A 15,553-nucleotide genomic window follows, 5' to 3' on the forward strand; every position below is an offset into this window, starting at 1 on the left:
GAAAGCGTCCTTGATACAAAACAAGTAAATAATCTCAGCTCTAGTGGAAGAAAAAATATGCATAATCTTACTGGAGTAAATGCTTTTTTTCATTAGCAATGACATTTTTTTATGTAAGCCATTTTTAGATGATTATTGTGAATTTTTGTAAAAGTAGTGATTTTTGAAATTTCATTTCTATAATCACTGTGACTTGTGAATTTTCATTTTTGGTCAAATAATATATCCTTATGAAATTGAATTTATCTTTCCATAGTTTGGTGCTTTACCACCTGGTTCAAAAACCTCTTTGCCACAGTCAACAGGAGATGTAAGTGGTCCCCAGTTACCTACACCACCATCCCTGCCACTGGGTGAAGGTGTGCCTCCACCACCACCACCACCACCACCACCACCTCCTCCCCCACTTCCAGGAATGCCGATGACTTTTGGTGCTCCTCTTCCTCCTCCACTTCCTCCAGGATTTCTTGGAATACACCGCTCTCCTCCTCCATTAACACTGCCATTTGGATTGAAACCAAAGAAAGAATTCAAACCTGAAACCACCATGAAAAGACTGAACTGGTTAAAGGTAAAAAAGCCCCAAGTAGGAAGTATTTTTTTAAACATATCTTAAGACATATATTTTACAATCTCAGTTTACTAGTTGATCACAGATTCAGACATCAAACTGTACCCCTCTATCCATTACATGATTTCAGTATTCTATGAAGAGATATTCAATAGATCATGGAAAAAAGTTCTGGGCTTTTTAGTTAATTGAAAGTACAATGAGTCAATGTGATAATAAGACCCCCCCCCCCCCCCCCCCCTTCCCCTGCCAATCTTTGTCTATTCCCTCTCCCCAGAAAAGGAAGCAACTATAAGATTGGGTTTTTTAGTAGGAACAAAGTAGCCTAAGTAAGGTTGATGATTATCTTGCTATACTCTGTCCTAGTCCTCATCTGAAGTATTATACTCATTTCTTAGTGCCAGTATTGGCACTTAGTAGGGTCTTAATAAATGCTTATGGATTGGTTGGTTGATATCTTGTGAAACATTAGAAAATGGAATTTGTACCAAGGATGATTACTAGGATGATGAGAGTTCTGGTGGTCATACTGTATGAGAAATAGTTGAAAGATCTAGGGATATGTATAACCAAGAAAAAAGAAGATTTAGAAGGCCACGTGATATCTTTCTTTATTTGAAGGATAGTCACGTGGTAATTTTGAGAAAGGGGGTATAAACTGTAATGAACACAGACAGACTGTTCTGGTTCTGAAAATCAATGATTCCAATGCAATTTTATATTGAGAATCAGCTTATGATAGCATTTATTTGAATACTGTAATGATATTAAGATTAGGTGGAATACTTTGGGTTTCAAACAATTGTTTTAGATCCTTCTATGAAGTTTCTAGTTCAATTTTTACTAAATCAGAGATGATTATGAAATTTTTTGAGTTTTGGTATTCCTAACAAATGCTAAAAGATATGTCACTGATATATGTGGGAATACCTCATGGGTGATGGAAGTCTTCATTAAAGCATTAGTTTTGTACGTTAAAAAAAAGGTTATTCTGAAGAGAAATTTAGTACATTGCTATTCAGACTAGATCTGTGCACATAACTAAAGCATTTTATCAGCTTTAAGCAGATTAGAAACAATTCTTTTTATTCAAGTCAGCACTTAACTCTTAGAATAATAGATTTCTGGAGATGGAAGTTACCTTTCAGACAGCAAGGTGATTGAGTGGAGGGAGTGCTGGGCCTAGAATCACACTCTTCTTCCTGAGTCTGAATCCAGCTGTAGACATTCATTAGTGGTATGGCCACATTACTAATGTTGCAGATCACTTAATTCTGTTTGTCTCAGTTTCCTCATCTGTAAAATGAGCTGGAGAAGGAAATGGCAAACCACCCCAGTATCTTTATCAAGGAAACCTCAAATGGAATCATGGAGAGTTGGGCACAACTGACAAACAATTGAGCAACAACAGCCAAATCACCTTTGAGATCATGTAGAACAGCCTTATTGTTTTACAAATGAAGAAACTGAAGCCCAAAGTTGGTCATTTGCCCAAGTCATATAAGGACTCTGGCCCTAGAAGTCAGAATTCCTGACCATCACTCTTGTCTTCTTCAAATTTACTTTTTGCAAAACTATATTATAGTGATGTTTTAAAAGGATAAGTAGTTGAATTTAATTTGAAAAAAAGTTTGCATCAGAAACATCTCAATATATATTCTATTGATATGTAAACAGAATTTATTAGTATATGTAAAAAATAAAAAACAGTATACAAGTTTTCTCGTTATGTTAGGAATTAGTAACCTTTCTAAGGTCAAGTTTAATCCTCATTACTTCTTCCCTCTCACTCCCCCACTATAGTTTTCCCACTTTTTGCTAGCTCCTGAAATGACATGTATTTTTTTGTTCCTTGCAGTAGGTTGGGCATATCCTAACTGAGTGCTTCTCAGTGCTTTAGGTTTGGGGCAGCAGAACAAAAGGAAGGCTGAGAGAAAGAGTAGAGCTCTTTATAATAAAGCATAATTCCTAGTCCCAGATTTTAGAGTATTCCTTAAAATGAGAATCTGATTGCCTAATATTCTGTCAAAGGCTTTCCCTGTTGAAGATGTCACATCTAAACTTATTATCAATTAATATTGTAGTAGGATTTGACAGCCTCACAAAGTAATATTACAGTGTAAGTAAGATGTGTGTAAGAGGATAAGATGAACCTGGGCAAAAGATAGGTGTTGTGGGGAAAGACAGGATGAGGGAAGGGGTATGTGTTGAAGATTTCACTGATTGGTAAATATGATTTTTGAGTTATGCCATTCAGTCATCTTTCAGGCTACTGGTCTCCCTTTCTTGGCATATAGTGCAGTAACAATAGCCATTTTTTCATACATCATTGTTTATAAACATCTTTGCCTTTGATTTCAGATCAGACCTCATGAAATGACTGAAAACTGTTTCTGGTTAAAAGCAAATGAGAACAAATATGAGAACACAGAATTGCTGTCTAAACTTGAAAATATATTTTGTTGTCAAAGAAAAGGCAAGTTCAAAATCTTTGATTTTTAACAATTGCTTAGACGTTTGACTTTTTAGATGTAAGTTTTCCATTTTCAACTTATCTTCTTGATATGACTTTCTTTTGATACTGCCGGTAAAGGATATGCAGAATTTATTCAATGCTATACTTAAAAGGAGCACCTGCACTTAAAGCATTTCAGGATTAACTCAATATAAAGATAAATGTATATGATTGAAAAATGTCATTTTTTTGGTTATTTGTGGTTTATACTATTTGCATTCATTATCTGAAGACCATTTAGCTGTGCAAACCAGATTTTAAATAACCAAAATATTGTGACAAGTTATTTACCATGGAAGTATAAATGCTTCTCTTTTACAATCATCAATAACAGCATCGTAACAGTAGCCTATTTGTTGTCATGATTATGTACAACTCTAAAATGTCATAGATAACTATTAGTTAATAGTTAAAAGGCTATTTTAAGTAGCTTTCATTTCAACCCATTCATTAAAGGGTTATTTTAAGTAGCTCCAAAAAGAGCTATCATTAAGTTATAGGAAGGTAGATTTTGCATCAATACAGGAAAAAATTTAGAATAAATGAGAAATGACTGCCTAACCCTTGAAAAAGTGCTTGCTTATGAGAAATGACTGCCTGAATGACTATATGATAACCCTTGAAAAAGTGCTTGCTTAAGTACTTACTTAAGAACAGTAGAAAACACTGTCTAAAATACTAGGTGTACAAATAGGAAAAAAAAAAACAGTCCCTCTCCTCAAGGAGCTCACACTCTAATTGAGATGGGGAGAAAAAACAAATAACATTGAACTGTAATGTGAATGGAAAGGCCTGGAATTTGTCTCAACCAAAGGTGTGAGTAGGCATTCAGTTTGGGCAAATGGGAAAGTGCCCCAATGGCAGCCTGCCATCTTGCTCTCCCCAGTGGGTTCTAGGAGTGCGAGACAAGGAAAGCAAAGATAAAAGGGAAATAGAGTAGTTTGAGGTGGTTGCAGGCCTTTTTGCCTCCTGACTCTCCTAGATGTGTTCTGGGACCTTCTGACTGGGGAAATGAGCCACTTATGGTGGCTCAGAAGATAATGAACTTTCTGTCAAACAAATGTCCAAAAGAAAATACATAACTATTAGGGCTGTTGTATTACTAATTTCCTAAATTAGTAATTTAGTAGTTTAAAAGCATATCAATTTAACTTTATTTTAGCAAACATTTATTATTTCTCTCCCTTAGCCAGTCTCTCACTTGAACAGCAAAAGATTGTCATAACAAATATTCATAGTATAGGGAAGCAAATTGCCACATTGGTCACATGTAAAAATACGTGATTTACTCTATATTTTGAGCTAGCCACCTCCGTGGCAGAAGTGTTGCATCTCTAGTCCCCTGGATATTGAGTGCGTTGATCAGATTTCTAGAGTTTTTCAAAGCTGTTTTTCTTTATATCATTGTTAAAGTATAAATTGTTTTCTATTTCTGTTCATTTTATAGGGGTCTTCCCAGTTTTCTCTAAAACTGTTGATTTTGTGATTTCTTTGGGCAAATTAATACTCAGTTGTATTTATAAACCACAGTTTGTTTAGCAGTTCACCAGTAGGTAGGCATCCCTATGTTTGGTGACCCTGAAAACAGCTGCTTATAAAAATTTTTTCTACTTATGGGTACTTTTCCTTTTTGTTAATCTCTTTGGAGTATAGACTAAATGGTTTACCAGTAATTCTAAAATTCTGTGGAAGGTTGGGTTAGATTGGTGTCTTTGAACTCTTTAAGAGTTTTTAATTATTGTAAAGTTATCATTAAATAATGAATGCAAATTTATAAAATAGAGTGAGGTCACGTAACCTGGGACCATGTTCAATTCAATTTAATCCTATATTTATTTAAAGATTACTATGCTATGTGTTGGATATGATACAAAGTATGGATAAGATATGAGCGATTAGTAGTTGGAATATGCAATTTAATGAAATTTTTCAAGTTTTTTTTAAGTCCTGTTTTTGTCTTAAAGTGAGTCTAAAAATATACACCAGCTTACACATTAAAATCAAGAACATTGATTTCCCCTGTAAATGGAGCTAAGTCCTGCTCTCTTAGTGGACACATACCATACATAACTTTTAAGGCTGATACTTGAATATAGTGCAGTTATCCCTTTCACATTGTGACTTTCCCCATTGCAATTTCAATATATTGTGGATTAGCATAAGAAATTAAATGGGAATCTTTTGGGGGCTTTGTGGAAGCCACAGACAATACACAAAGGCCAGTAAACAATACAGAAAAAAATTTAGAAATTCAGAAATGCATAAAGTATATGTAAAGTAATACTTAATATCAACATCCTTTATTTTTTAATGCCATAAAAATTCAGTCATTCTCTGGTACGAAGGGAGAGCCAAAAGTTTTTAAGTGAATTTTCCAGATCATGGGGGTGCCATGTACCTAAACCCATAATGTGGAAGTGATAAACTGTACTAGTATAAATTAGGCAGCTAGGTTGTGCAGTGGATGGAGTTCTGGGACTGGACTCGGGAGTACCTGAATTCAACTCCGGCCTCAGACGTTTACTGTGTGACCTTTGACAAGCCATTTAACCCTTTTTGCCTCATCTGTAAGATGAGCTAGAGAAGGAAATGACAAACCCTCCAGTATTTATGCCAAGAAAATATCCAACAAAGGGTCATAAAGAATCTTACACAACTGAAAACAACTGAATAACAACACAAAATGCTTTTTACTGTATCTTTCAGATGTATAATTCTAAACATTGCATTCTCACATTTAACCTATTATAGTGTTCAATATGACCATAGTTAATTAATGCCTCCTATATCATAGAGGCAACCAAATAACTTTTGTATGTTTGATATATCCAGAAGCCCCTCATATTAGTTTGCAAATTATATTGAAAGATAATTAGAAAAGAAATGTATAAATTAGCATTCTCTTTGACCCATTGTGACTTAGCCCATGGATAGTAAAGAGAAGCTCAGCTTGCAGTTTTGATTGTTCTGTCCATTTTCACTTTCCTGAGGATGCTACTGTAACTTTACATTCTGCAGTGCTAGAACAGAAACCTCAAGTAATTAGTTCTCTGAACAAATGACCAGTTCAAAGTTTTTGATAGCCAAGAATAGCCATTTGGTAATTTGTCTTTTGGTCCTCGAAAATAAGAAATTGGCCAGTTTTATCTAGAAAAATATGGATTTGGTGAAACTTGATTTTATCTTTTAATTATAGAGAATCAAAGTTTCCATGAATAAAATGATTATATTCTTCAGGTAATCAGAGAAAAAAATACATAACAGTTAGAATATACTAGTAAATATATATTTACATGTAAAGTACTCTTAAAATTTCAAATTCCGTGATCGAGAATTGATTAGTTCTTCCTTTTCTTTTTTGATAAGCAACATTAGTTTATAAAAGGCATTTACATTTTTGGTTCCATGTAGCTACTCTTTCCCCTCCTTTTTTTTTTAAACTCTGATTACTTCTTTAATTAATGAAGCTCAAAAGGGAAACTTATTAGCATGCCTTTAACCCAGCTGTGGTTTTATCCCTAAATAAAATAACTGAACCTTTTAACAACTCAAGTCAACATAACTTTAGGTTTGCTGCTCAAAATTGAGCAATTTTATACTTGCTCAGTCTGGTAATACTTGTAATGGTTAAGAGAATAAGTTTGTATCTTCATAATTTATATTTCAGGTTAAACATCCCCTTGCCAAAGACAAAACATAGCTCTACGTATACCAGAGATACTTGGCCTTTTAGGCAAGTTATAATTTTTATCTTAATAGGTTTGCTTTACATTATTTTAACTTTTGAATTTTAAAATATTTCTCATATTTAACCTTGCAAATTTTATTATAGTTTATTTCTCCACTTAAAATCATGCTCCATTGTTTATAAGCTTGGAAGATTAGCAGTCTGAGAAGTATAAACTCCAAAATGGGGTTTCACCTGAAAAGGCTTGTAAAATGGACCCAAAATATGAACGGTTGTTTCTTTTATATGAAGATGAGTTTGTGTCCTTGTAGAGAAGCTCATATTCAGGATCTTGGACACTGGTTAGGTTGCTGAAAGTGATAAAGGCATTCTCTTACATGTGAGATTATTTGAGATCTTCCTATTTATCAGTTGAGGAGGTCTCATATATTCTTGAAATCACATCAGTCATCCATCCCATCATATACTATAGTTTGCTTTGCCGTTTCCCGCATTATATGGTGTTCAGAGTTCCACAGATATTGCTTCTCTGCAGATATATGTCCCTTTTCCCCCTTGTTCTTGATAATGCCCTCAGGAGCTATTTCTGATGATAAAATTATTGTATCAAAGGACTTTTTGACTATTGCACTACATATCTAGTTGATTCTCAAAAAGCTTTGACCAATTTGCAATTACACCGGCAATTCACTTGTTTCCCCTTAATCTCATCAGCATTGAATAGCGTCACTTTTGGTTATTTTCTGTAATTTGATGGGTGTGAAGTGCTAAGTAAAAGTTCTTTAAATTTGAATTTTTGATTATTAATGTATTAATGTTGTCTAAAGAATCCAGTGATCAGCTTGTAATGAGTGAGTGATAATCACTGCTATATATACATAAAACTTTGAGCTTTACAAATCACTTTTTATTTTTTGGTTATTGCTTCAGATCTTTAAGAATTAATAGGAATTGAACTGCTTTTATTTGAGGCATTGTTAACAAACATTTATTAAATGCTTTCTGTGTGACCCACATTGTTCAAGTACTGAAAAATGCAGAACAAAATAAGTGTGCTCTCCTTTGAAAGATCCTCACATTATTTATTTATTTTGGTTATTATGGACTTGAGAAATTAGTAAACAAGAGCATTTTCATATGCAAAGAATGGAAAGGATTATATATGAAACCTTGAAACTATTATAGATAGCTTTTTAAGGAATGTGTTTTTCTTTGAATTTCCTTCTGTTTTCTGTATTTTATAAATGTCTCATTGACAATCATTTCTTTCTTTCCTTTGTTTTTAAAGAATAGCTGTCACTGGCTCCTCCTAACCCCACTCTTACATCCAAGTTAAATAAATCACATCTATACATTGTCTATATTTGAAAATATTGATCTCATTTTTCCTGTAGTTTATTGACTTTGTCAGAAAATAAAAAGAATGATTGCTCCTCCATGTTCTTGAGTATAGTTGTTCCTTATGTTGATTATAGTTGTAAGATTTTCAAAGTTATTTTCCTTTCTTTTAAGTGTTGTAGTCATTGCATAAATTGTTCTCTTGGTTCTGTTCATAGTACTGTGTATCACTTTATACCAGTTTTCTCAATTCACTTAGACTCCCTTTCATCATTCCTTACATGCAGTAAAGTTCTGTTATATTCTTATACCGTATTTTGGTCTTTTTTCCACATTATAGTTACCTCTTTATTTTCTACTTCTTTGCTACAGCAAAAATTGATATTAATAATTTCATATATATGGATCCCTTCCTTCTTCCTTTGATCTCTTTGAGATAATTTACCTATTAGTGGTCTGTCTGAGTCAAAGTATATATAAAACAGTGCTTTATTGGTGTAGTTCCAAATTGCTATCCAGATGGCTGAACCAGTTTGCAGCTGTGTTAGCAGTGAGTTTCCTCATGTACCCTTGATTCCATCCCCTCCTACCTTCTTCATCAATTTGCCCAGACTGTCATATCTGTTCTCTTTATCAATCTCCGTCTCTCTCTCTTTCTCTGCTGGCTCCTTTCCACTCTTTACAAAACTGCCTTTGCCTCCCTTATCCTTAAAAATAATCATCCCTCTAACTCCCCTTATCTTTTCTGGCAAAATTTCTTTAGAGTACCATTTACAATCATTGCTTCTTCTCTTTTAAATGGTCTAAAATGTGACTTCTTACTTCATCATTTACCTACCTTCTCTAGAGTTACCATTATCTCTTAATTTCCAAGTGTAATGGCATTTTTTCAATTTTGATCTTCCTTGATGACTCTGTAGTATGTAACACTCAAATTATTAATTGGGAACATTTTTTCATATAATTGTTGATAGCTTAGAATTCTTTCTTTGAGAACTGCCTGATTTTATTCTTTGATCATTCACATATTATGGAATGTTTCTAACTCTTAATGGATTTGAACTACTTACCCATATATCTTGTATGTCAGACCTTTTTCAAGAAATTTACTAAGCTTTTTTTTTTCAGTTAGCAATTTCCCTTCCAATTTGAAGTGCACTGATTTTGTTTGTAATCAAAATTTTCCATTTTATCTTTTTTATTTGTTTAGTCTTGAACTCTTTGTCCATTGCTGTAGAAGGTATCTTCTTTGTCAATTGTAATTTGTTTATGACATGACCCTTTATTTCTTGTGTCCATTTGGTGCTTTTTGTGATATATAATATGAAGAATGTTCTAAAGCCAATTCTGCTAGACTTTTTTGAATTTCCCAGCAGTTTTGGTTGACTAGTAGACCTTACCTTAATAGTTGGAGTTCTTGATGATTATAAGATTTGTTGGTGTTGTAAATTGATTGTTTGCCCTGTCTGATATCGCTAATCTGTTCCATGATCAGTTAGGGGGTGTAGAGGATAGAGTTCCAGGCTTATAATCAGGAAGGCCTGAGTTTGCATCCAACACTTACTAGCTGTGTGACCCTGGGCAAGTTATATTTGTGGAAGTTTTCTTCTTTTTTAGATCATTTTTACCAAGTAGTTATGACGATTGCTGCTTTTTAGTATAGTTTGAGATCTGGCAACTTTGCTTCCCATTTTTTTCCCTGTGATTTCTCTTGAGATGAATTTTTTCCTTAAATTTTGGTACTACACATTAGTACATTGATATGGCACTAAATTTGCAAATTAATTTTGGTTGTGCTGTCACTTTTATCATATTAGCATAGGTAAACCATCAACAATTAACATTTCTCCAAACATATGTCTGTGTTACTGTAAAGAATAGATTGCCATTGTGTTCTTTTAATTTGTGCATGTATCTTGATAGCTAGACTCCTCAATATTTTGGTGGCTAAATGGCTCAATAGACAGAATGCTTGATTGAGTCAGGAAGAATTAAGGTCAGATTCTGCCCCAGTCTCTAGCTGTGTAACTCTGGGCAAACTTCTTAACTTCAGTTTCTTAGTTTGTAGCAATTAGGGTTGATATTAATAGCACCTCTCATAATTGTTGTGAGGGTCAAATGGAATATTTTATAAAGTGCTTAATAAACCTGAAAATAAATGCTATTATTTTATATAGTCTGTGGTATTTGAAAATAATCTCCCTTTTCTATCTTTTTGGACTTTTTTGGTGATATATGGAAAAATGGATGGTTTTGTGGTTTGTTTTATATCTTGTTACTCTGCTGAAGTGAGTTATTGCTTTACTTCACTATCAAGAGTTCCCTAAGTGTAAACTATGATACCATGTACCAAAAGCAATTGTTTTCTTTCCTGTTGCCTATGCTTATTTCCTTAGTTCTTTTTTTTTTGACTTATTGCTACATCTAACATTTATAGAACTATCAAATAATACATGTGATGATGGACATCTATGTTTTTATCCCTAATCATACTGGAAAAGATTCCATATTTATAAAATCTCAGATAATGCTACATCGTGGGTTTAGATAGATAGTATTTACCATATTAATATACTGTTCTTATCCTTTTTTAGCATTTTTCACAGAACTGGTTGTTGTATTTTGTCAGAAGTCTTTTCTGCATCTATTTATTTATAGTCATTTTTTGGAGTTTTTGATATGATCTATTATGATAATTTCCTTAATGCTGAATTAACCCTGCATTCCTTCTCTAAATCCAAACTGGATATTGTTCATAATCTTTTTATCTTGTGGTAGTATCTTTGCTAATATTGTATTCAGTTTTGTGCCATTATTCATTGGTGATATTGGTTTAGAGTTTTCTCTGTTCTTCTTACCCTTAGATAGCAAAACAATATTGTTTCATTGAAGGAATTTGATAGAATCCCTTATTTTCCTCTTTTTGCAAACATTTTGTAGTGTTGAAATTAATTGTTCCTTGAAGGTTTAATTTATGTGTAAAGCTGTCTGTTTTTCCCCCCTTTTGGCAGTTTCTTTTTGAATTATTAAATTTTTTTTCCCCTGAGATTTAGTCATTGAAATGACCTATTGTGTTCACTTGGGTATTTTATACTTTTGTTGTATTCATTTCATTTAAGTAAACTATGATTTTTTTGGCATAAAATTATGCAAATACTTTCTAATGACATCTTTTATTTCCTTCCAATTTGTTTTGAATTATCTTCTTTTTTAAAAATTATTTGAATTATCCCTCTTTTTGGGGGGATCAGATTACCTATTTAGGCTAAGTAAATAGAAATTCTGAAAATCAAATATGAGATAGACAAAAATTTAAAACAACAAAATCTGTGGAGTTGAAAATAGCTCTTAAGTTTTGTTTTCCAGTTCAGTAGGTTTTTTTGTTTTCAGTTTTGCCTATCTCATATTTGATTTTTAGAATTTCTTTTTTTTTGTTTATTTATAGATTTTGGTTTGTTAGATTTCTAATTTTTTTAAAATTGCATTCCCAATTAATTGATCTGTTCTTTAATTTTTCTTGATGAAAACATTTAGAGATACGTGTTTTCCCTAAGATCTCTTTTGCCTGCATCTTAGAAGTTTTGGTGTCTCATTCTTATAATTTTCTTTAATGAAAATTTTTTTTCCATAATTTGTTTTTAGATCCATCAGTTTTTTAGGATTAAGTTTTTCAGTCTCTTATTTCGTTTAAATCCTTTTTTGACTGTTCTTTGTTGTTTTTAATTGTTATTGTATTGTAATCAATAAAGGTTTTAATAATTTGCCTTTTTCTATTTGTTTATAAGATTTTTTTAATGTTCTGTCATATGGATAGTCAATAGCAGTAATATTTACAATTGAGAAATATGTATATTCTTTTCTGTTCTCATTCATTAATCACCAGAAATCCATCATATAGGACATTTAAAATATTCTCTGCAGCTCCTTATCTTCTTTCTGGGTTATTTTTTTCTTCCAGTTTTTTACATCTGAAAGAAGGCTCCAGTTATTTTCTGTTTATATTGATAATTTGATTAATTTATCCTACCAATACTTATACTTATATATAGTTATTATTTCATTCTCTGTGATGCCATTAAGCATAGCATAGTTTTCTTGCTTATCTCTCTTCATCATGTTTTTTTACTCTTGTATAAAATCAGATTTGCTACTCTTTACATTTTGAGTTTGCCTGAAGGACAATAAATTCTGCTCCAGCATCCCATTTACCTCTGTGAATCTTGTATGTTCATTGTAGCTTAGAATGAATAATTCCTGTAAGTAGTGAGAATAGTTACAAGATTCATTTCAGTAGTTCATCCAAGGAATAACTAGTGCCTGGAATAAAGTAGTGGCAGTGGGAATGAATATTAGAGCAATTGTAGTTCTAGAAACTTGGCAGGTGATTCAGTTCAAGACACTTACTTGGAGATTTATAGCAAATGATTCTAAAAGTGGCTTTAGATTGTGGAAGGGGTTTTGTGGTTAGAGATAGAGATTTGGGAGTCATTCACATAAAAGAGATAGTGGAAACAGTGAGAGAGAGAAGTGAATAAGGAAAAAGCTACCATGGGGAAATATCAAGTGGGATAGGTAAGAAAGATGAGACCGCAAAGGAGACAGGAATCTAATGTAATGGAAAGCAAGGACTGAATAAGCTGAATAACTGTTACAAAAGAAATCAGAAGCTGCCTAAGAACCATCTTTTTAAAAATTTTGTTTAGTTTGTACAAATACTGTTTTATTGATGTTTGGTTTTTAGTGCAGTTTTTTAGGTACTCTACAGGGTAAAAAATAAACCCCTATTTTTTCAGATATTTTAATTGTAGCACTGTATTTTAATGTATTAATTTGATGCTCTGATTCTTGGCCTGGTCAGTGTTGCTAATACCATGCAATGGAACAGAAATGAAAATAGAAAATAGTGAATTTAAACTACGTATAGTTTGGGAAGTATAGTCTCTAAAGCTACTCAGAAGAAAATGATTATTACAAAGGCTATTGAATGGCATACACTTTATGGCTGTTATAGTAATATTAATTTGTAATTTAAAAAAAATTGCAACTTCTTCTTTTTAGGAGAAAGTTAAATATCCACGTATTTTATGCAGAGTAACTGGAAACATTATGATTGCATACAGTTTGTGGTTTCCCATTTGTACCTAAGAGGTTGTTAAAGAACATGTTTATTTTAAAATATAATATGTTCATATATTGAATGTTTAGAATCATCAAAAGCATGTTAATGACCTGTCCATTTTTAACCATATTGGAAGCATCTGTTAATTTTGCAAGCTGTAAGAAAAAGGAGTAAATTATATAACAGGCTAATTTTATCAACCACAATTAATATAAATTATTTCTGTCATTCATAAACTTAACTTAATTGGAATTAGAAGGCATTCCTAATGCATATTACTAGACTAATTTAATTCTTGACTTATGAAAATATGATCCAATAATTGTTAGCATTCAGATATTTAACATCAGGTGAGTCATATTTGCTAGATGTAACCATAATAAGTGGTTTAGAAATAATTGCTAAAATGAATATTTCTAGCAAAATGGAAACCATGAATAGATTTTACACTTAAAAGCAAATCTAATTTAGAATGTCAGTGGCTTAATTCATTTAGAATATTGGAGTGCTAGAGATTGATCAGATAAGAATTATACTTATTAGTTGTATTCAAGCATTCTTTTATTTGTGTCATTCTATACTCAATCTGTATAAAGAAAATAGGACAATAATCCTCTAACTCATAATATCATGAATGATATAATTTATGATGAAAAAAATGTAAAGATCTTAATAAGAAAATTTTCTGTGTTTCTACAAATAGGTAACATGTATTGATGTAGTGGGAGAACTTGGCCTTTTTAAGCTAAGGTCTTTAACAGGTCTCAGTTTGGCTTGGGCTATGCCCATTCTGTGATTAAGGCTAGGTAAGAAATGAGGCAGAGAATGGCTTCTTCACCTAGTCAAAAAAAGAAAAAAAAATCAGTCTGGAAGAGAAGACCCTTAGAGTTAATGGCCAAAAAGGAAACAATTGCTATTTACATTTACTCTGAGCCAATCAGGGCTGAAACTATGAACTATTGCTGGCTAATCGATGAATGATTTGGGTTTAAGGTATGGTACTTAAGAAATAAAATAGTTTCAGAGATCAGCATTTACATTCATTTGGGCAGAGCACCTCTAGGTCAGGCTATAATATTCTGTGTGAACCCAGAAGAGAAAAGAAAAGGAGAAAGTGAGGCTGGTGACTTTCTATAGTCCTCCCTCACTTAAATCCAATTTACTTACATGTCATGGCATCACCTCCTGATGTAACAGTCCTCTTTGAGAACAGAAGACAAACAACATGTATTGATGATCAAGGAAAATTTTGGTCGGGCATATGGGAAGGGATAATATTTATTCCCATGAGCAAAGCACTTGATTTTTTTGTAGGAATGAAATCTTAGGTCCCTAAAGATTTGGGAAAATTTGATCCAGTTTAATACTAAATAATTTTTATTTCACTCTTTGCCAAAATTCTTAGCTATTTTAGTGTTAGAAAAATTGGAATATAATGCTGTTTTGCTGTCTAAGGAAACAAGAGAGTATCCCTTGGAGATTGTTATGCCATAGACTACAAATAGAAAAGGAAAAAAAAGACATTTTGCAGTACCTCTCTTACTTTCCATTGTCTTTGATATTTATCTGTCACTGGCTTAGTAATCCTTTCTGCTAGTTATTTCAGGACCAGAGGATATAATTCATGTGGGCTAGGGGACTTGAGTGTATTAAGCCTTTTTAATTGCTGTCTTACTATCTTATCTTGGGCAGCAACTCCATTAGTGGTTTTTAGTCTGTCTTTTGCAGTGTCAAGGTCATCATTCTTTGTAGAGGTGACAGAAAGAAAATATGAATTGAGCAGTTCTGCCTTCTTTGTTGTCAGTCATTATCTCATTCACCCTCTACCTTCTTTAATCCTCCTTTTTCTTCCCCCCTTATAACTAAAGAAGCCCTTTTTGTGATCCTTAGCCAACCTGAGCTCATCATCACAGTCACTATTTTTACAAGACAATGTCACACTCTTAAATCCATCTGCTGTTACCTCTACATTTCTCCGCCTTCTGTATGTTTCTTTTTACAATCTTAAGTTGGGATATTCCCTGTGCATCCACATCATTAACTTCAGATAAATCTTGTCCTTTCTCTTTATTGCAGTCATTTCCCTTTTTATCTTTGGAATTTTATTCTTGAGCATTTCTCATCCCTCTTAGGATGACTTCCCCAGAAACATTTTATCACATGGGATCCTTGTTCCACTGGGACCACTGAAATGCTGCTTTGAAATTTAGGGTAGATCTCAGATAATTCCCAATTTTACTGTCCTCTGTCATAAACTTTAGGATGGAATCACTGTGTTTTCCCCTACCGCACTACCTTTTACCTTTCAACTAGTTTATCTCT

The 15,553-nt window shown here is 32.8% G+C and overlaps 1 protein-coding gene across 5 annotated transcripts in view; it reads left to right on the forward strand.

The window, feature by feature from the left end:
- The window catches only part of DIAPH3 (diaphanous related formin 3), a 464,308-nt gene that overhangs the window by 163,799 nt on the left and 284,956 nt on the right, over positions 1-15,553 (forward strand). For all 5 annotated transcript variants that reach the window (XM_072617066.1, XM_072617067.1, XM_072617068.1 and 2 more), the window contains 2 exons: positions 257-571; positions 2,933-3,047. In XM_072617066.1, the coding sequence (XP_072473167.1) occupies positions 257-571; positions 2,933-3,047 (430 nt within the window). The remainder of the gene's footprint in view (positions 1-256; positions 572-2,932; positions 3,048-15,553) is intronic.

The sequence above is a fragment of the Notamacropus eugenii genome, chromosome 6 (genome assembly GCF_028372415.1).
Source record: "Notamacropus eugenii isolate mMacEug1 chromosome 6, mMacEug1.pri_v2, whole genome shotgun sequence".
Classification (NCBI taxonomy): domain Eukaryota; kingdom Metazoa; phylum Chordata; class Mammalia; order Diprotodontia; family Macropodidae; genus Notamacropus; species Notamacropus eugenii.